Source organism: Oryctolagus cuniculus, chromosome 18 (assembly GCF_964237555.1).
Source record: "Oryctolagus cuniculus chromosome 18, mOryCun1.1, whole genome shotgun sequence".
Taxonomy (NCBI): Eukaryota; Metazoa; Chordata; class Mammalia; order Lagomorpha; family Leporidae; genus Oryctolagus; species Oryctolagus cuniculus.
In genome coordinates, this window is record NC_091449.1 from 23,985,287 (window position 1) to 24,006,284 (window position 20,998).

The 20,998-nt window shown below is 39.6% G+C and overlaps 1 protein-coding gene and 1 long non-coding RNA gene across 4 annotated transcripts in view; one reads left to right on the forward strand and one right to left on the reverse strand.

Moving 5' to 3' along the window:
- The window catches only part of ZNF507 (zinc finger protein 507), a 38,515-nt gene that overhangs the window by 16,374 nt on the left and 1,143 nt on the right, over window positions 1-20,998 (reverse strand). The window contains exons 2-5 of one of the 2 annotated variants that reach the window (XM_008274578.4): window positions 20,471-20,564; window positions 12,194-14,325; window positions 10,725-10,842; window positions 6,836-6,950 (exon numbers count right to left, since the gene is read on the reverse strand). In XM_008274578.4, the coding sequence (XP_008272800.1) occupies window positions 6,836-6,950; window positions 10,725-10,842; window positions 12,194-14,323 (2,363 nt within the window). In that variant the 5' untranslated portion in view covers window positions 14,324-14,325; window positions 20,471-20,564. The remainder of the gene's footprint in view (window positions 1-6,835; window positions 6,951-10,724; window positions 10,843-12,193; window positions 14,326-20,470; window positions 20,565-20,998) is intronic. The other variant, XM_008274579.4, reaches the window with a different exon arrangement.
- LOC103352342 (uncharacterized) overlaps window positions 3,348-20,998 on the forward strand; it is a 128,219-nt gene continuing 110,568 nt past the window's right edge. For both annotated transcript variants that reach the window (XR_011383876.1, XR_001795694.3), the window contains exon 1: window positions 3,348-3,486. This is a non-coding gene — a long non-coding RNA (uncharacterized lncRNA). The remainder of the gene's footprint in view (window positions 3,487-20,998) is intronic.

The following is a 20,998-nucleotide window of genomic DNA, read 5'->3' on the forward strand; positions in this document are numbered from 1 at the left end:
AATATATAAAGAACTCCTGTAAATCAGTAAGAAAAAGGAAGACAGTCCAATAAAGAAATGGACCATAGGCCACAGGCAAATGAAAAGATGCTTAACTTCATAAATTATCAGGGAAACACTAACTCAAACACAAACTACAATAACACTATTACACACCTACCGGAATGATCAAAATTAAAGACTAAAAATATAAAGTGTTGGTAAGGATATGAATCAGTACAAACATTTCACAAAAATGTTGATACTATCTACCAAGGCTGAACGCCCATGTTCAGTTACCCAAAAATCCTATTCCTAGGTATAAATCCAATGGAAATGGACTCACTTTACATCTGCACAAAAAATGTTAAAAATGACATTACTGATAATGAGGAGGAAAACTCAGTAATTATCCAAATATGAACTGACAGTAGAATAAATAAATAAATTGTGGTATAGTCTTATAATGGAATACTATCTAGCAATGAGATATATTAGTGCTACATTACTATACACACAGAAAAAAGTGATGTTGAGAGAAAAAAAAAACATAAAAAAGAACATATACTGTGTGATTCCGCCTCTATTTAGTTAAAAACAGGTAAAACTAACATGATGCTAGAAGTTAAGACAATGGTTACAAGAAATGGGTAAGATATGGTTAAGGATGAGAAGGCCCAAGAAGGGACTAGCAGTGGTTTATTCATTAAAACAAGAGTTCAAGGGGCTAGCATTTTGGCATAGCAGGTAAAGCCATCTCATACGGGCACCAATTTGTGTCCCAGATGCTCCACTTTGGTTCCAGCTCCCTATTAATGGCCTGAAAAAAGCAGTGGAAGATTGCCCAAATGTCTGGGCCCCTGCCACCCATGTGAGAGACTTGCAAGAACCTCCTGGCTCTGGCCCGGTCTAGCCCTGGCCACTGTGGCCATGGTTGGCCCGGTCCAGCCCTGGCCACTGTGGCCATCTGAAGAGTGAACCAGCTGATGGAAGATCTCTCCCTCTCTCTCCCTGCCTTTCTTCTTCTAAAAACAAACAAACAAACCCACAAACCAAGAATTTGATTTATGATCATTCATCAAGCTGTACATTTATGATTTACGTACTTTTTAGGATATATGCTAACCTCAATTAAAAAGTCTATTTTAAAAACTCAGAGAAGGAAAGAGAGAGGAAGAAGGAGGGAGACATTTAAGAGATGTAACATACAAATGAATTGTTTGGCTCTTGATTCCTGACATGAACAAACTAAAGGTATAGTCTAGAACATTTAAAGAAGAGTTTGGTATTTTTTGGACTTAGTATTAGAAAAATTCAACATACATATTTAGGTAGGTCACCTATTTAGGGAAGAAAAGGTACAGTAACACCACTATACATTTATTTTCAATAATAAACTAAACTTATACAGTAACAGCCATTATATAGAAGACAAGTTGAGGTACACAGGTAACTGTCAACATTTACAGAGCACCTACTATGTGCCAGCAATGTGCAGAGTATGTTAGTCCAAAGCCCGTGCACTTCCCTCCATGGTCGTCTCTGGCAACCAGCTAGTTTCACAACCCAAGTAATCAATACGCTTGTGTTTCTATGGGAAAACGGGCTCCATGCCATATGATTAGGAGAGAATTGGTAACCTCAAGACAATGTTTTGTTCTCTCATTTTGTTCTCTACAAAAATGGTATCAGGGGATGAAAATCAGGGCAATTCTAGTACTGGAATATTGAAGTAATCGATGAAAACCTAGTATTTGAAAATTCTGAATGAAATCTTTCACTGAAAGTTTGAAGTCAATGTTACAAATATCAGGTACAACAACTGGCATGTGGTTTACATTGCATAAAAACAAAGTTAGCTGCACTTGGCAGGGACTGTGTTAATGATGATGTGTTTTCATCTTTCTCTGTCCTTACACAGGAACGGAAAACAGCTCTCCTTCTGCAGTAAGGAGTTTCTGAGATGACTTACAACTTCCTGAGCAAGAGGAGGGAACCAGGCCCTTCCAAGCACCATGTAACATTCTGGCGCCTCATAAATACATTCTCATTCAATCTTCAAAGGCCTTATGATGCAGGCAGCATTTTCCTGTTTCACTGGGAAGGGAGGGTTAGCTTGGAATAACATCCCTGTGGTCTCCAACTGGGCACACGAAGAGTGTGATCCATACTTGGGATACTAAAGCAAGGCTCCCCAAGACACTGCAGTGCCTCCAAAGCAGCCAGATATGGCATGGGGACCTCAGCAGTGAAAATATTTCCGCCTTGTAAAAGAAGGTTTGCCTGTCTACACAGGAACAGAACTGTTTTCCTTTGCCTCCCAAATGAGAGGAGGTCAACAGTCTTTTCTTTTTTGGTTAGTCAATAAATTATTGGGAAGGAATGAGGACAAATAACCATTAGCTACCATTGACTGGCTACTTATTATATGCTAGTACCTCCTATGGCATAGGCATTTCATCTGAACCTCAGCATCTTAATTATCCTCATTTTACAATTGACAAAACCAAGCATAGAGAGGTAAAGAGTTTACCCAGGGTCATAAAATACCATACATGAGTTCTCAGATTCAATACCAGGACTATTTGTTCCCATGAAATTATTGCCCAGACCACAAAAATGGGTTCAGTGAAGAACTGAAATGACAACATAAGAGCAAAGGCATGAGAAAGGAACCGGTACTGCCATGGCAGAAAAATCTATTACATAACAGACAAGGTAAAATACAAAACGAATCTTCTGTGCTCTTGTGCAAAAATTAGAAGCTGTGCAACAAGGTATCTTTGCTGTGTAAGAATTCATCACTGCTACTTGTGAGCATGCTTCTTAACAAAATGTAGAGATTCAAAATGCAAAGGGTACAGACTATGAGAAAGCGAGCCAAGCCCAAAGGCTGACCTTAAGTGTACCAGGCGACAACATGGAATGAAACAAATGTGAAATAAGCCAGAAAAACTACTGTGATCCTCAGAGTCAATCAATCATTAAGAAGGCTGTGCTTCTCCTGCCTCAGAATCAACCCTTGGGACATTCGGATCTGACTAAAAGGTCCATGAGAGTCTCACAGGCATGGAAAGCCATGACATGTTGGCAAAAAACAATCTAAATGAAAGATCCTGGTGAACAAGACCCCAGCAGAAGGAACAGGCCAGCAAGGAGAGAGGCGCCTTTCTCTGAAGGGAGGAAGGAACCTCCACTGTGATACGGCCTTGACTAAACAAATTCAGAGTTGGTGAACTCAAGGGGCTTCCATAGCCTAGACAGCTCATAGCAAGAGTCTTGGGTGATTACTGACATCATAAACAAGAGTGCCAATTGTTAAATCAACAACGGGAGTCACTGGGTTCATGCTCCCCATGTAGGATTTCTGTCCTTAATGTGTTTAACTATGAAACTCAAAAACAACACTACTAGTCGAACAACACCCTATACCTGGTTCGGTTGTGTGAGTGCAGCCTGTTGAAATCCCTGCTTAGTATATACTAAGTTGATCTTCAATATATGAAGGTAACTGAAAATGAAACGTGATGAAGGGCGGGATGGGAGAGGGAGTGGGAGAGGGGAGGGCCACTGGAGGGAGGGAGGTTGGGGGGGGGAGCCACAACAAAACAAAAGTTGCATTTTATATTCTACTTAAAACTATTGGTTGAACTCTGTAATTAATACACAATTAGTCTTAGGTGTTTAATTAATGCTATAACTAGTACTCAAATAGTATTTTACACTTTGTGTTTCTGTGTGGGAGCAAAATGTGGAAATCTTTACTTAATATACGCTAAATTGATCTTCTGTATATAAAGATAATTGAAAATTAATCTTGATGTGAAGGGAAGGGGAGAAGGAGTGGGAGAGGGGAGCGTTGTGGGTGGGAGGGAAGTTACGAGGGGAAGGAAGCTATTGTAATTCATAAGCTGTACTTTGGAAATTTATGCTCATTAAATAAAAAAAAGTATTCAATTCGAAAAAAAAAAGAAGGCTGTGCTTACTACCTTAGCTTACGGCAAACAGTATTTGACAAAGAAGAGCAACTCCTAGAAACAGACAGGAATAGAATGTGCCATGTAATACTCTGAAGACTGTAAATGATATGAAGACAAAGGAGGATGTATATTTAAGTATCTGAAGAAAGTTAACTGGAGAGTCACGAGATTAGAAAACAAGACTTTGGAGACATTACATGAAGCAGAATATCACAGGATGTTGCCCATTATTGGGAAGTCCCTAGCACAACTGCAGCCAATCATGAGTCTGAATTCTTTGAAAACATAAGAAAACATCACTAAGACACCAAAAGCTATCAAAACAAGCTTTTAAGCAGAAAAAGTCATCTACTTTGGTAGATGTGAAGCCCTTCTTTATAGAACCATTAACCTCTTTAATAAACTTGGCATAACTATATACAGGTTGATTTTTATAATCCTTTAGAATCAGAAGTGTTTTGGATTATTTATTTTTTTGAATATCTGCATATATACAACAAGGAACCCTGAAGATGGATGGGACCGAAGACCAAATTCATTTATGTTTTATATATACCTGATATGTATAGCTTGAAGGTAATTATTTAAAAAGTTTATTTTTATTTATTTGGATGGCAGAGAAAGAATGAGAGAGAGAAGGAGAGTGTTAGATGCTATCTTCCACCTGCTGGTTAACTTCCTAAACACCTACAACAGCTGGAGCTGGAGCCAGGCAGAAGCCAGCAGTCAAGAACTCCGTCTGGGTCTCCCAGGTGGGTGGCAGAGACTACAAGTACTTGAGCCATCACCTGTTGGCACCAGGGTGCACATTAGCAGGGAGCTGGGTTGGAAGTTAGAGGTGGGATTTGAACCCAGACACACTGAAATGGGATGTGGATGTTCCAACTGTCAGCTTAGCATGCTGCATCACAGTACCTGCCTCAGAAGGTAATTTTGCACAGTATTTTTAGCGTGCCTGTGTTCTGACCATGGAATATTTCACTCGTGGCTTCCTGCTGCTGCTCAAAAAGTTTCAGAATTTGGAGAATTTAAACTTTCAGGTTTTCATATTGGGATGCTCAACCTGCATTTGAGAGTTTACTTGTTCACTGTTTGTTGACATGGTCTATGACAGCAAAGATCATGCCTTTTTGTTATGACTATAGTCCAAGAGCCCAGGCCAACTCCTGGCATAGAACATTTGCTCAATAAATGCTTCTCAATGAACAAGCTAATGCTCTAGTTCTAGATCTATAGGAATTTGTTATGGTTATGTCATTAAATTCAAGAATAAAGATGCCAAAATGTAAAGGCAAAATCTCATTTAGGTAAACTAACATTCCATTTCCATGATGTCTTCCTAAACTTTCCCAGAGGAAATCATGAACTTGGACAAATGTTGTCACAGCTGTCTTTCCTCATCCAGAGTTTCTGGCTCTGAGTTCCTGTTAACAATGGCCTTTATATACTCTGGAGGAAAAAAAAAAATCTTAACGATCCCAGTTTTGAAAATATTCAGGAAAAAAAAAGACAAAGAGGCAAGGCTGAAAATTTACCACAGAGCTACAACACTTTGCAAACACATGCCTGTCTGAAGAGTGACTATCAGTAAGTCTGCTTAGCAAATTCAGCATGAATGAAATATTTAAAATCATATACAGACAGTGCCAAACACCGGCACAAATCATGACCTTTTATCATACAGTCTGTCTGGCTTTCATTTAGATGATACAACAGGTTTTCCACAGTCACCTATGTCATACCTATAAAACCTGGGGAGACAGCTAAACGTGAAACAAGTTTTGACAGGGAAGGCGAAAGAGTTCATGACCACAGCCTAGAACTACTAGTCACAGCGACTGGCTTAGGAACATGATGATTCACCATGGCTACAAGTAGAGCAAACTGTGTGACACCTGGATAAACTGTTTGCAAAATGTCTGCATCTTAACTATATATATATCTATATCTACATCTATATCTATATAAACAACAGTTTATCTTCAAGAAGAAAATTTCATTTTAGAAAAAAAAGACTTCTATTTATGATGATTTTTGATTGAGAATTCTTGTATTTTCTGAAAAAAGATTAGAACTAAACTTTATGAAAAATCATATAACAACATTAAATGATCTTATTCCACACAACAGCTTAATTTTCAAAAACAGTATATTTCATGGGGAATTTTATTGCTTTTAAGTTTTAAGGATTTTTTGCTGGAAATAATAGTACCAAACCACCAAATTACTGCAATGTACTCTGAGTACAGAAAATTGCTATGGTAATTTAGACCTAGAAGAAATGAAAACCCAAAACTGATAGGAACATCTTCCTATATTTCTTCTAGACAAAAATGCTTATTGTATTGAGACTCAAGCTTAGGGCTCATATTCCTTAACAAGCTAAAGAAGACTTATGAAGGAAGGCGACAGCGCTGTAGCGTAGCAGGTAAAGCTGCCACTTGTAGTGTCGGCATCCCAAATGGGCACCGGTTCGAGTCCCAGCTGGTTCACTTCCGATCCAGCTTTCTGGTATAGCCTGGGAAAGCAGAAGATGGCCCAAGTGCTTGGGCCCTGCACTCGAGCGGGAGACCGGGAGAAGCTCCTGGCTCTGGATTGGCCAGCTCTGGCCATTGCAGCCATTTGGGGAGTAAATCAGCGGATGGAAGACCTCTCTCTCTCTCTCTCTCTATGCCTTTCAGATAAATAAATCTTCAAAAAAAAAAAAAAAAAAAAAAGGCAAAAAAAAGAACTTATGAAACCACTTTCTTATGAAAAAATTTCTTAGCTTTTAACCTGCATTTCAACAATCACAATGAACTTCTAATTATTTCTATTTTATTTATTACAAAATATTTTCATTCAGATATTTAATATTCTAGGATCATCACACTTACCTGTATGGCTTATCAGAGTTATGGATTCGTCTGTGGTTTCTGACGCCAACATATGTTGTACTTGTATAATCGCATACATCACATCTATACTGTTTCTGGACTGAAGACTTATTCCCTAGACAAAATATTTCAAAGTTTTAGAGGCATGCTTTGATAACATTCAAAAAACAGCATTTACATGTCATTGTAAATGAATACCACACACAATTAACATTTCAATCAAAGTTTTGTCACTGTTTAAATTTAACAAGTGTGAAGTGGCTCTATTGGTTCTACATCCAGCCTCCCAGCAGACAGAAACTGAACATCATTAGACCTGGAAACACAGATAAGCCTGGTATGGTTTCTGCACAACCTTGTACAAAATTCCAACGAATACTGAACTAGCTTTCAGCTGCCCTGACTGCATAGCAGCTAAATTAACCAGGTAAATACTGTTGATTTGAAAGGTGCTAGTCTAACCAATATTGGATATATTGTTTTAAGGAAACATTAATTTGCCAACAAACTTATTTACTACTATAATCTGATATTATCAAGTGAGCCATGAAGCATATAAAACAAACTCAATATAAAAAGCTTAAATGTTTCACCTTGTGGGTTTCCTTGGTTTACAACTAAACGTCAGCTGGAGAGGAAAAGCAACTGCAAAACATTAAGTGCTCCTAATGTAGTATAATTATACCCCGTAAAAAGTAGGCTTCAGGGGCAAAGGTTAGGACTAACATGAATATGCAGCTCTCTGAAATGCAGGAAACAGGCCGCGTTACTAGCTCCCTCTGTGGTAACAGGGCTTTGGAATTCAAGTGTGACAATACAAGTTGAGTGATTTGATCATATGGAGCTATTTCCTGAAGACATTGGATGCTTTATTTATTTTTCTGTTAGCAGAAAGTCCACAGGCTGTTCCACGCTGACTGCTTTATATTCAGAAACAAAGCAAACATGGAAGCTCACGAGCAAGGCTGGATAGGGAGCACTGTGTCTCCCCTGGCAAGAAGAAAGCTTAGGTAGAACACAGAGCACGTGGTGCACAAAAGTAAAATTACAGGCACAAAAGAAAACCCACACTGAAATTTCAACAAAGAAAATCCTTAAGTTAAATTTAAGCTTTCTAAAATTGAAATTTTCTTTTGCTAATAAGTACTGCCAGGCAGAACAAAATGACCTAATTTCCTGGTATAAATCTATAACATTAATATACACACTAATCATAATTATAATCTAAGTAGTGCTCTTAATTGGTAGGTTAAAAACTTGGACTTGATTATAAATGGCACTGTTCCAAATACAGTTTAAAAAAAACCCTGAAAAAGTGAAGTGTGAAATATTGGATAATGGTTTTGTGTGAGAAATATTACAGATCAATGACAACTAATAAAACTGACAGATGGAAAAACTTAATATAGCACAGAATTAGAGCCTGTGCCACTCCAAGCAACTGTTTCCAATGGAAAGAAGACTGGATTTTAAGTTCAAAAACTTGGGCTTAGTCCTTGCTCTGCCACTTACTATCAACATGATCATGGGTAAGTCCTCCTCCTCCTCCTCGAGGTCAGTTTTCTCATCCACACAATGGAAACAACAGACCCTCATGGCATAGTTCCCTAAGTCCTGTTGCTTCTCTTCACCATGATCTGTATGCTGCGGCCCTATCACTAAGCTGCAAGTTCCCCAGGGGCAAGGATCTTCCTGTTTTGTTTAGATTGGATCCCAGGTGCTTGGCAAAGCTAGGCTTCTGGGAAAGAATAATTAACTTTTCCCAAGAAACACCGGATGAAAGTGCTTTGCCAGGCAGCTGTATTACAGCACCATTGTGGTTTGCCGACACCCAGCAGTCCAGTTGTCTTCTTTACTGGGTTCCTCAAGGGCAGGGACTCCCTTCAATCCTACTGCTGTCACCTACTAAGTACAGTCTCCAGTTCAAGAGAGGCATGCTCTGCCTTTTAGCCGAAGGACCATCAGAAACACAATTACAAGGGACTTCAGACTGGCAAACACGTCTGAAGATATCTGCTTGTGCTATCATAACACACAGACACTGGGGACCACAGGGCTCACATCTCCCTTCTTGTTTAATAAGTTTATTAAAGGATTAAAGAAGTTTTATAAAATGCGAATTATTTTTATCTTCCAAGCTAAAAATTTGTTCTTTGGTCTGTCAACAAGATTTAAAAATACCTAATACATGCAACTTATTTATTTTTAAAATTTATTTTAGAGGCAGAGAAACAGAGACAGAGCTTCCATCTGCTGGTTCACTTCCTAAATGCCCACAACAGACCCCTGCCCGGGACCTGGCAACTCCATCCAGGGCTCCCATGTGGGTGGCAGGAACTCACTCCAGCTGCCTCCCAAGATGTACACTCGCAGCCAGAGCTGGGTGTTGACCCAGGCACTCTGAGGTGGGATGTAGGCATCTGAACTGCTAGGCCAAACAGCTGACCCCAAATATTTAATACTGAATTAATGAAGTAGCCATCTGGATGCAAGTATGCAGGAAGATATAAGCTATCTGTGTTCTCTCCCAGTAGAGAGAAAAGCAACTGGAGCAAAGGAGGGAGGCATGGCAGACATTTAAGTCCACACATTTACCCTGAGTATGTCCACCAGAAAGGATGCAGTGAAACAGTATCTGGGGGGCAGACACTAATACTCTAGTTTGAACTGGTTATTTTAATTTTGAGCTGACGTTCTAGTCTTTTTATTGAAACTGAGTATTAATCTGTTAACCCATTGGGGCAGTTTTAAATGTTTGTGTTTTCAGATGGTGCTAGAAAAGATACATTCCAAAACCGGTATTAACTGCAGGTGGTGCTACTGAGCAGCACTTCCTTTATTCCTTCATTAGGGATTTATGGTTCAATCATTTCTAATGTTATAATGTCTCTTTTAAAGGGGCTATGGAAACATAATGAATTAAAATAAAAGGAGGCATTTAGGGCTATTTTGTAAAAAGGAAACAAAACTGTTTTAGCTCAGCCATCTATCGCAGAAACAGATGCTGTGTCATAAACTCCTTTTGTTTTGGAGAGTTTTACAGGGATGGCATCTGTTTGACAAGAGAATTTTGGTGCTACAGTGGTGTCAAAATCAGTTCTTTCAGAAACATTCCAGAACTGGTTATGCTTTCTGGGGTATAATTTAATGAAACATTATGGTGAAACATTTTACTCTGCAGTTGTTTCTAACTTTAATTCTTAGGAAATCTACAAAGGAAAGTCACCCCAGTATGTTTTATTTCCCATAAACACTATGTGCCACACTTGAGACATTTAAAGTATATCAATTTCAGTGAGCCGATGCAAGAAAGCACAGCTCATTACACTTCATCCCTAATTCTCCGGATGTGGCATCCGCCTTCTCAGGAAACTCTAATTAAATCTTTTGATTCTAATATTCCTAGTACTACCTAACTAGTACATAAAAAGATCGAGCTTTTTTTTTTTTTTTTTTTTTTTTTAAATACTGCCAATGAAATCTAAGTAGTCATCCGTGGGTAAGAGAAAGATCACAGCAGGAAGCCTAGCTAAAGTCCGAGGCGGGGCCTCCGTGTGCAGAGGCTTCTCCTCAGGTCAGCTGACGCCGGGAGGGAGAGAAGGTTGGCCTTTGGGAGGCGGCGTCTCTGGCTCCGCTGTTACCACACAGCACACATTTCTACTGGACTCGACCTACATGTGAAAGCTGAGCCCTTACTACTCTAACACTCCTTTTTTAGGGCCTGGTAATAATTCACTTAATCGACTACTTGGAATTGCCTCAAGAACAGAGATAACATTCATTCACATTTATAGTATAAAAATAGACTACATGCTTCGAAAATAACTAAGGACATCTTTAATTTCACATGCTAATTACCGCGGCCTGCTATAAAAAAGTGCACAGATACCTTCCTGAACACATTTTCCATCAGTTGTCTCACTGGAAACTCTTGGCTCATTAGAAGATGTTATTGACAAGGTGTCTGGAAGGCTGTGTTGCTCTCTCTCATGATTCCTCAGTTGACTCTAAACAATTGAGAGAAATTAGTATGTAATTTTCAATAAACACGCATGGTCCAGTTACTAGGAGGTTGTCGAAGGGGTTAATTACTCATGGCCTACTATGTAGAACGTACTACCAACGTTTTAAAATCAAGTCTGCCAAAAGGCTATTTAACAAATCGGCAATTTCTAGAACTACACTAGGGACATCACAATTTCATCAAAGAGGCAGTTTTCCTCTTTGTATTCTCTGGAAGGAAGTCGCCACTCACTTACAATGTGCTTATGCAGCTGCTTATGTTTACTAAGCCAGTGGCAGGCCCAGACAAGGAAACAGCAGTGTTTAGAATAATGCAGCATTCTCACAAAAACAGATCCAGGCAGTAATCACTGGACTCCTGCTAATTTTTGTCTTTATGTATCAACTAAATGTGTAAGGCAGACCTAACTGGAACTGCTCAGGGATTTCCACCCCTACAAATCAAGGGTATAGCAGCAAAAGAAACTCCTAGAAGCTTCTGGAATTTGCCTTTGCGATCTATTTGAATGTGCTTCTTGGAATTTCATGAAAGTAATAATGCAGAACTGGATCTCAGACTCCAAGGCTCTGATCAGCTTTGTACCTCCAGCTGGACCCCAGTTCTGGGTCATCTGAGTGAAAAATTCTACCTCCTAGTTGGCCTTTTAGGATACATCTTAAAGCATTTTCAACAAGTCATTTGGACCATTAACAAAGAGTTCTATCAGTGAGTCCCAAGTTTCCCTTACAAAAGAACAGCATTTCTTATTGGGCATTGGTTTTAAGGTCAGTCCCTAGAATGAAAATTAGATGGTCAAAATAACCCTCATAAACCCCTTAAACTTTCCACTAAACGCAGCATACAAGGCTCAATTTCCACTTTACTGCCTTTCGATAAACCCAAGATAGTCCATTTTTCTTTCTGCCATGATACAAATCACTGTTGGTTGTGTAGCAGCTGAAGTGGATGACTTGCATTCTGGGGCCATGTAGGATGAGAAATACACACTGTTTGCCTTAATGATGCAGTTAAACTTGTGTTAAGTCAGATGTGTGTATGTCAACCCACACTCCCTTGCAAATGAATATCCACACTTTAAAAAAAGACACACACACTAAAACATGGAAACACGAAGTAGAGGCTGTGAAGGAGGCAGCAGACAGCAGATATAATTCCACCGCAGAAATTCTGAAGGCCTAATCTCAGCTGTAGTACTCATTAGGGAGGGAGCCCTCTGTACAAATGATCCAACTTTCTGGGACTCAGTTCCTTGTCTATACACCCTGGACTAGATCTACAAAGTTCCCTCCGCAAATTCTAGGCTCTTGTCAAAGATCTCACGAGCCAGTGCTTACCTTATAATGAAAAGACTCTTCACACTGCTTACACTGGTATATTCTTGTTTTGCAGTGGTTGATCATGTGGTTCTCCAAATCTTTGCTGTTGTCAGCTATGTGCTCACAGATAGGACACTGATAGGGCTGTCGCTGTCGATGGACTCGCAAGTGCTGCTTGATGTAGCCCTTGTTACCACTCGTATAGTGGCACAAGCGGCAGCGGTAGGGGCGTTCAGCATTAGGGATGTATTCTACCACATTGTTTCCTGACAAACTTACATCACTGCTGGGTTGGCACTGGGCATTGTCTTGCAACTCTTTCAAAATGTCATCATCTGAAGCATTTTGGTCTGTCCTTTCTCTCAATTTTTCAATTACGGTGAGTAAGGACATGCTGATCCCTGTCTTAACTTGCCCATCTGACAATTCCTGTCTGCCTTCCGGGAGTGCGACTAAGGCAGAGTTGCTTTGGTTAAAACTAGTTAATCCATCTGAAGAGTTTTTAAGTGGTGACATCATTTTTGAATATGCCGCCAATGTGCTATCTACTTGCCTTTGTCCGGTATCTGGATTTAAAAGGTTTATATCCCCATAGTGTCCAAGGTTGGCTCTTGTTAGCTCTGCAGCTCTTATAGGCATTGTGACAAGGGCTTCTGCAGCTAGGGAGTGTAGCCTAAGAGACTCGGAATTTGTCCTCCTGCGGCCTGGGGGAGCATTCTCATCAGTTGCCAGGCCTTTATTTATTAACTCTTCTTTCTTCTCTGGATTGCTCCAGCCTATGACCAAGCCCCCAATATCAACAGTACATTTATCGGCATGATACACATCCTCTGTGCCTTCACACTCAACTGGGATTTCGGCTGGGCTCAGGTTTTTCCTCTCTTCAATTTCAGCGTTCATGAGGAAATGTTTCTGTGAAAGGCTTTCCTCAGCACTTGGTAAACGCTCCACAATCACATTAACGTGACCTTTTTTGTTTGGGCTGCTGCTAATGATTTTCTGTGCTGATGAAAGGAGGCTATCGGCAATCAGATTCTCCTCCGTATCAGAAATCACCTCTAGCATTTCTTCCTCATTAGGGTCAAGGGTAACTGACCGACTTAGGTGTACTCTTCCTTCTGCACTCTGGTCTAAAGGAGATGGAGATGACAATGGTTCTGAGCTGCAAATCTGCACTTGTACCGATGGCCCATTGTGGATACTCAGTTCACTGTCTCCAATAGCAATGACTACAGCATCGACCCCACCAGGTGCAGCAGTCACTGAAGAACCCAGCAAGCCTAGGGGTTCATTTTCATTTTCAAAGATTGGATAGGAGCAGTCAACTTCCCCAGCATGTTTCCAAGCATGAGTTTTCAACATTCTCTGCTGGCCACAAGTGTAACTACAAAACAAGCATCGATACATGCCATACTGTTCATACGCATACCACTTCCTCCTCCCCATTTCTGCCACGGACGCACTTTGGACAGCAGGAATTTGTGGGCTGCCCACATTTACTGGGACATCAGGAACGGTTTCGGTATTTCTTTCTATGGTTCTCTGACATAAGGAGTCGGAGGGGCTTATGCATTGCGGGGCCTTGTTTTGGGTGTGGCTGTTGGCATCATTTTCGTGGTCATTCACCACATGAGCTTCAAGTTCTTCTTGGCTTTTAGATGTGATATGGCACTCTGAGCACATCAGTATCACTTCATTCTGTTGCCCATGCTGCTTGATGTGATCTTTTAACACAGAAAAAGATGATGACAGAAACTTACAAAGGCTACACTGGTAAGACATAGCCTTCCCATCATTCTGGGCGAGATAGTCAGGGGTCAAATTTGTTTGTGACATTTCAGCCTTTTTAATATCAGCAGCAGGTGACTGGGTTACTTTAGCTGGAATCTCACACAGTTCTTGGGTTTCAAGACAGTGTGTTGTAGAACTTGAACGTGGACGTTTTTTCCCAATTAAGAGGCATTTCTGTGACTTTTCATGTTCCACTATCTTGCTTAACTTCTGGATAACATGGATTAATGGATCTGCTTTAGCTTTTCTTTGATCATCAATTTCCAATGAAGAACTGATGACACTTTCAGCAGTCAATATAGCTTCTTGTTCCCCAATATCTGGCACCAACATTGCAACACTGCTGCCTTCTTCCATATCTAAAAAGGATAATGTACAATAGAAAGAAATACCAGGTTACAGGACAGAAACAGGTATGTAATTGAGGAAATACATGCCAGTCTCAGTGTCTAAGCCAATCTAAATATTTCCTAAGCTGAGAGCTCCATATCAATGTACCTATCTATCCCCAACATAGACTTAAATTATTTAGATTTTTTTTTTGGAATACAATCTCCTATGAAGACTGATGATGGAGATCTTGTAATCCTTCATTATGTCTTTGGTAATGACTTTTAACAATCCTTATCTCCTTTTTTCTTCACTTTCTTTGCCTTATATATCTAGCTGGACCCAACTGACTTTTGCATAATGCCAAAACCAAAAAGCAACTTCTATTCTTTGGGGAACCACTTCAAGTTAAGGTGAAACACCATTCTATAAAGCCAGTATGATTGATAAAATTCTTGAGAAACTATTTTTACACCAAATGCAACTATAGTTTTATTATTAAAACTATAAACTTTTTTTTCTCTCCAAATCTTTGGAATTGCGAAAATAAAGTCACGTAACATAGTGTAAAGGGCATAGTGAATTTTGGGAAGTACCATGCAAAGAAACTAAATAAAAGCAATGAACTAGTTCCTTCTTTTACTTCCCTTGATTTATCTTCCTGGAGATAAACCGCAAACTATGCTGTGGTTTTTTACTAGAGGTCATATTAGTGGTTAACTATTTCTCATACCCACATGTTTGTTTTCTCTCCTGAAAGGGAAAGGCATCAGAGAAAAAAAAATTGATAGCCCATTTGTGTATCAGGTCCAGACATGAACAGAGTCCATAGAGGGGGTCATCTGTAGGTTCTAACAATGCATTATGGCCAAGGAAGTCACCAACATAGCATACTCATAAATCTTTCTGCCTAAACCTTGAATATTCTTTATATTTCCTGGCAGTAATTTCCCTTCAAACATTTCCTTTGGCTTAAAGTGAGATTAATTTGTTGACTTGGATCACATTTTTAAGTTTAGGCTTTTTTCCAGCAACAAGTTTTGTTTTTCCACATTTTAGGTGCATTCTGGAATCTTACTCACAACATTCAATAAATGCCAACAAAATTTTTAGTGGCACTAGCTACAGACCAAAGACCATACTATTCTTAAACTTTAGTCACAGGCCCTGAATTCTTATTTTAGGTGGTGAATCACGGCTCCTCGTCCCCACATGGCTGAATCAAAATATAAGGATGCTTTGGCCCCTGCCAGGATCAGACCAAAACTATGCTGCTAAACCCCACCAGTGCACTGGTCAGCTACAGTGTCAGAGTACCCACAACATTAACTCTGGGCAGTTAGGGTTGTCTTCACTTATTTTCTTCAGGCAAACCAGCTTTCTATATGTAGGTCCACATCAGGCAAAAATTACTGGCTTCTGTGGTCCTACCTCTACCCTCCCTCCTACTCTCCCATGTAGGGGCAGCTTTGGTCTCATCCACTGACTGCCTTTATCTACCCTTGTGGCAAGGGAATGCATTCCATAGCTATTGATATTATTATTTTGCCTCCAAAGGCCAGCTACTCTCTCCTTTAAACATCCTCTCAAAAAACTGGTTTCTTTTCATTTTTCTCAAGTAGAAAGAATCAACGTCTCTTTAACTCTCTACATCTACCTTAAGTCACTGAAGAGGAGATCAATGGGGAAAAACAATCTGTTGTGACAGAAAAAACCCTTTGTGACTTCCTATGTTCCTCTAACTTGTCATAGAATTCCAGGTTTTTAAGCCAAGGGGAGTGGTAGCTCTTCATCTGACTACCCATTTCCTGTTAGGGTCATTAACTTAAGGCTTCATTCCTTTCAACTCAAATGTTAAATGCAAATTCATTTAATAACAGAAATTCCTAAACATTCAATTTTTTGGACAAGATATGATTCTATTTTAGATGTAAGGTCTTCTCTCCTATGAAATGCAACCTCTGTGTAGGCAGACGGATCACTTGGGGGCTAACACGTGAATGTTTGCTCAATAGACCTTGTATACCCAGAGGGTTACAAAGGTGACTCATGTTATCTCTCTTCTACTTAGTGACGTGATAGGAGGGAGGCAGAGAAGTGAAAACTGCTCCCCTTTGATGTTTCAGTACATACCTTAAAAAGAAAGTGAAATGAAGAGGAGGAGGAGGAGTTCATTTTACCTCAAGAAAGACTAGTACAAAAGAATCTGACAAAACATTCAGATTGGGAAAGCTGTGTGTGCTCAGGCATTAAGAGCTAATGGAAATTTGCAGCAGATGCTCCAATTTCCCCAGAACATTTATGTAAGTATCTCATTTTAGATGCTGCATACATGTGGGGATTAAGTACAGTAATGGCAACCATAAAGCAGATATGACAACATAAAATACACCAAGAAACACCTGAAAAATTAGTTGGGGCCCACATGTTAAAATCAATGCACCAGTAAAATCTCATTAAAACAAGTTTCTGTTTGAAAAAAAAAAAAAAAGGTTACATAAACAGCTCACAATAATATACACACAGAGGGGAATTTCCTTAAAGCCAACTCTTCAAAATTTTCAAAAATTTTACTTAGACCACTAATGCAACTATCTATCAGACTGCATGGCAGGCAAAATAAAATTTGTCTGAATCACAAAGGAAAATAGGAATATAAATGCAATCCTAGTAACATAATGATTTTTTTAAAAAGATCTATTTATTTATTTCAAAGAGTTACACAGAGAAGGAGAGGCAGAGAGGAGTGAACCAATGGATGGAAGGTGTCTCTCTGACTCTCCTTCTCCAGTCAGCCGCAATGGCAGGAGGTGAGTTGATCTGAAGCCAGGAGCCAGGAGCTTCCTCTGGGTCTCCCACGTGGGTGCAGAGGCCCAAGGACTTGGACCATCTTCTACTGCTTTCTCAGGCCATAGCAGAGAACTGGATTGGAAGTGGAGCAGCTGGGACTTGAACCGGCGCCCCTATGGGATGCTGGCACTGCAGGCGGAGGCTTTACCTGCTATGCCACAGCGCCAGCCTCTCAGTAATGATTACAACATGGATTACGATAATCTATATACTATCCTTGGACCCTAAGAGATCAATGTGATCACAACTTAAAAACAATAACCATGGAGGTGAGGGAGATGGGTGGGGAGAAGGTGAGAATGCAGTAAGAATGACAAATTCCGTAATGGAAGTTGACTGATGAATACCTAGAAGTTCAATGTACCATTCTTTTACACATGTGTAAATGTTTAAAAAGTCATCTGCAAGGCACAAAGTATCAAGAAAATGGGAAAATACTAAATTCACAGCACTTATAGCTTAAAATCAAATTAAATGGATTAAGACAAATACATTTAGAAGTTAAAAAGAGGGCTAGCACTGTGGTGTAGTAAGCTAAGCTGCCGCCTGCAGTGCCAGCATCCAATATGGGCATGGGTTCATGTCCCAGCTGCTCCTCTTCTGATCCAGCTCTGTGCTAATGGCCTGGGAAAATGGAGCTTTAAAATGGTCCAAGTACTTGGGTCCCTGCACCCATGTAGGAGACTCGGAAGAAGCTCTTGGCTCCTGGCTTAGGATAGGCCCAGCTCTGGCTGTTGCGGCCATTTGGGGAGCGAACCAGTGGATAGAATACCTCTCTGTCTCTCCCTCTGTCTGTAACTCTACCTTCTCAAAGAAATAAATAAAATATTAAAAAAAAAAAAGTTAAAAAGGATGAAGTATAATCCAGCATTATGGCACAGCAGTTTGAGCCACTGCTTGTGACGCAACATCCCATATGGTTCAAGTATCTTGGCTACTCTACTTCTGACCCAGGTCCCTGCAAAGCCACCAAAAGATGATCTGAGTGCCTGGGCCCCTGCCACCCCAATAGGAGAACTGGATAGAGTTCTGCGCTCCTGGTTTTGGCCTGACCCAGTCCTTGCCATTGTGACCATCTGAGGCAAGAACCAGAGGATGGAGATTTTTCCTTCTCTCCCTTTCAAGTAAATATATATATATATATATATTTAAAATGAAGTAACAGTTTTTAAGTTTAAAATGAAGTAATGTAGCAGTGTACAAGGTAAAATAGAAAGCAATAATCTATGCATAAATCCCAACAGAGACTGAAGAGCTCCTTTTGGCTAGGAAGGTAAGCAAAGACTTCTTAAAGACATGTGCCCTGAACCCCGAAGGATGGACTCTGGGCTTACTGTATCCTCCTCCCCATTCTGCTCTGAGTCCCAGGAGGGATTACATGATTAGGCTACCCTGGTCTCTAGTTTCTGGCTGACTTATGCCAATGGAGAATCATGATGGTTCAGAGTAAGCCCACAGAGTGGGATCAGGAGATCCCTGTCCAGATTCCTTATGTCTAGATCATCTTGGACTGGCTGTGCTTCTCAGTGGAAGGCCACTTCTCGAGGCACACTCTCTACAACAATCTCCTATGACGGGTCTTCAGAAATTTCATGAAAAATTTTATGAAAAACTTATATAAGGATTTCCAAGTCTTTTTTTGTACCCAAATTAACATTTATCTTTTCATAGCATTTTTTCCTTGATTTTGTAGTTCTAGTACCTCTCTTTTCCTGCTGCTGCCCATTCTAGGTAACTACATTATCCCTGAGATTCACCTACAATTCCAATGCCTTTATTATTAATGTCTTTGCAAATCTGAACATGCCACTTGCTTCTTTGGAATCTTGTTGACACAAGGACAAGACTGACAAGGAAGGCAGCCATAACATTATTATATTTTTGGAAATGAAAATAAGCATGCTGTTTAGTGGTTAGTGAAAAGATCAGTATAGCTGAATATGAAGGCTTACGAGAAGGGAAGACTAGAGGCATTAGCAAAACAGATTTCTCATCTGGAATCTTTAGACTTAAGAACATTAGACCAAATATATCAAGTTGTGACTAATAAATAAATCAATCAACATTGTATCCCAAAACAGAAATGTTCTATAACCTTTCCTAGAGTTTTCTTACATTTTCCATTTCTTACATTTCCTTACATACTTTCCTAGAGTTTCCTACATTTATAAAAAGAGCCAAATTATTTCAATTGTCGATTTCCTTTTAATTTGCTATTGGGCTTATTTGTTTATCTACTTAGTTTTTAGATATAGCAGTAATGTTAACATAAGTAAAATCAAGCTGAACAATTCACATGGGTTGGAGAAAAGGCTGTAATTTTTGTGTAAACATAAAGACAGTTCAGTAGGATAAAGAGAACCTTCTCTTTCATACTAACAATTTGCTCTTTCCCAACTTGGAAAAAAAAGTGCTCTATAGAATTTGATGACAATTAATCCTCCACTCTTCTGGATTATGATTCTAAAATACAAAACTTTATTTTGCTGGAGCAAAAGAAGGCAGGGGGTGTAAGCCCTAAGTGCCTTCAGTTAGCTGTGTGACCTTAGGCAAGTCACTATCTCTGGGGGTTTCAGGGTCCTCAGATATAAAATGGAAGGGCAGAACTTTCCAGATCCCTGAATTATAAACTCTATGAAAAGTGACCTGAAAAATGCTTACATATTATTTATGGTTTTACCTTAGAAATGTCAGCTATCATCCATTTCGTTTAAAATCTCCTTAGCAATATAATTACGAATTGCCACTGAGAAAAACACCAAGTATAAATATCACACGTATATGAATTTCATAGTCTAGAATTTCTTAGCTGGCATCTAGCCTAGACAATATTCTAATTTGGCAGCTGCAAATTAGACAGAAGGTCTAACTAACATTAACCAACGTTCAGATTTACCATCACTTATTGAACATCTACAATGTGCCAAGCAGTGTGCTGGAAATTACAAAAGTGGTAAAGAGGAAATCCTTGCCCCTGAGGTGCAAGTCCACGGAGCAGCGCCTGTGTGGATTCTGTGTAATATTCATGTATTCCTGGTAATTCCAGCTGGTATTTTGCAGATGAGGAACTTCACAGATGTAAAGTAGTAACTGGCTTAAAAACAGGACTCGAGGCCAATCTGATTCTAAAACCAGGCTTTCTCTAATCCTAATTTTCCTACTCTCAGTGAGAACAAAAATTTATAAAACATGGATGCTGAGAAGTATCAGCCCCTCACAGCTAGGCTGCGTCATAACTTGATCCTCTTAGCTCTTTGGGACAGCCTGGGTGGGCGTTACACAATTTTATAAATAAGGAAACTCAGTGCAGTGTAAGTGACTTACCCAAGGTTACATGGCTGTTAAGTGGCAGAGCCAGTGTCTTTCAAATCAATTCCTGAAATTAATACAGTCCCTTGGATCAATCTTCCAAATCCAGCTGTGGCCAAGAATGAAAGTATACAGTATCAAACACTTCTTTTTTTTTTTTTTTCTTTTTTTTTGGGGGGGAAAGGGGGGGGAGTGAAAAACTTCCCAATATTCCATATCAAAAAGAAATTCAGAGGAACACTCATGCAACCCAATTATGTGATTCAAGTTTATATAATTTACCTAGTGAGAAGCCTCAAGGACTGTGCTGGAGCTAGAAAAAATTAGCCCTGGAAACTTCTCAGGATAAGTGTATATTTTGTGTTTTACCTCAGAATTTATGTAATTGCCTCAAAACACTATTGGTTTTACTGGCCTGATGTCCTAATGAGTATGGAAAAGTAACCTGCATATTGCTATTTTAACCGCAACCAAAAATAACAACCCTAAGGGTGATTATGCTAATTTTATGAGCACAGTGGGCAGAAAGAGACAGAGGACACA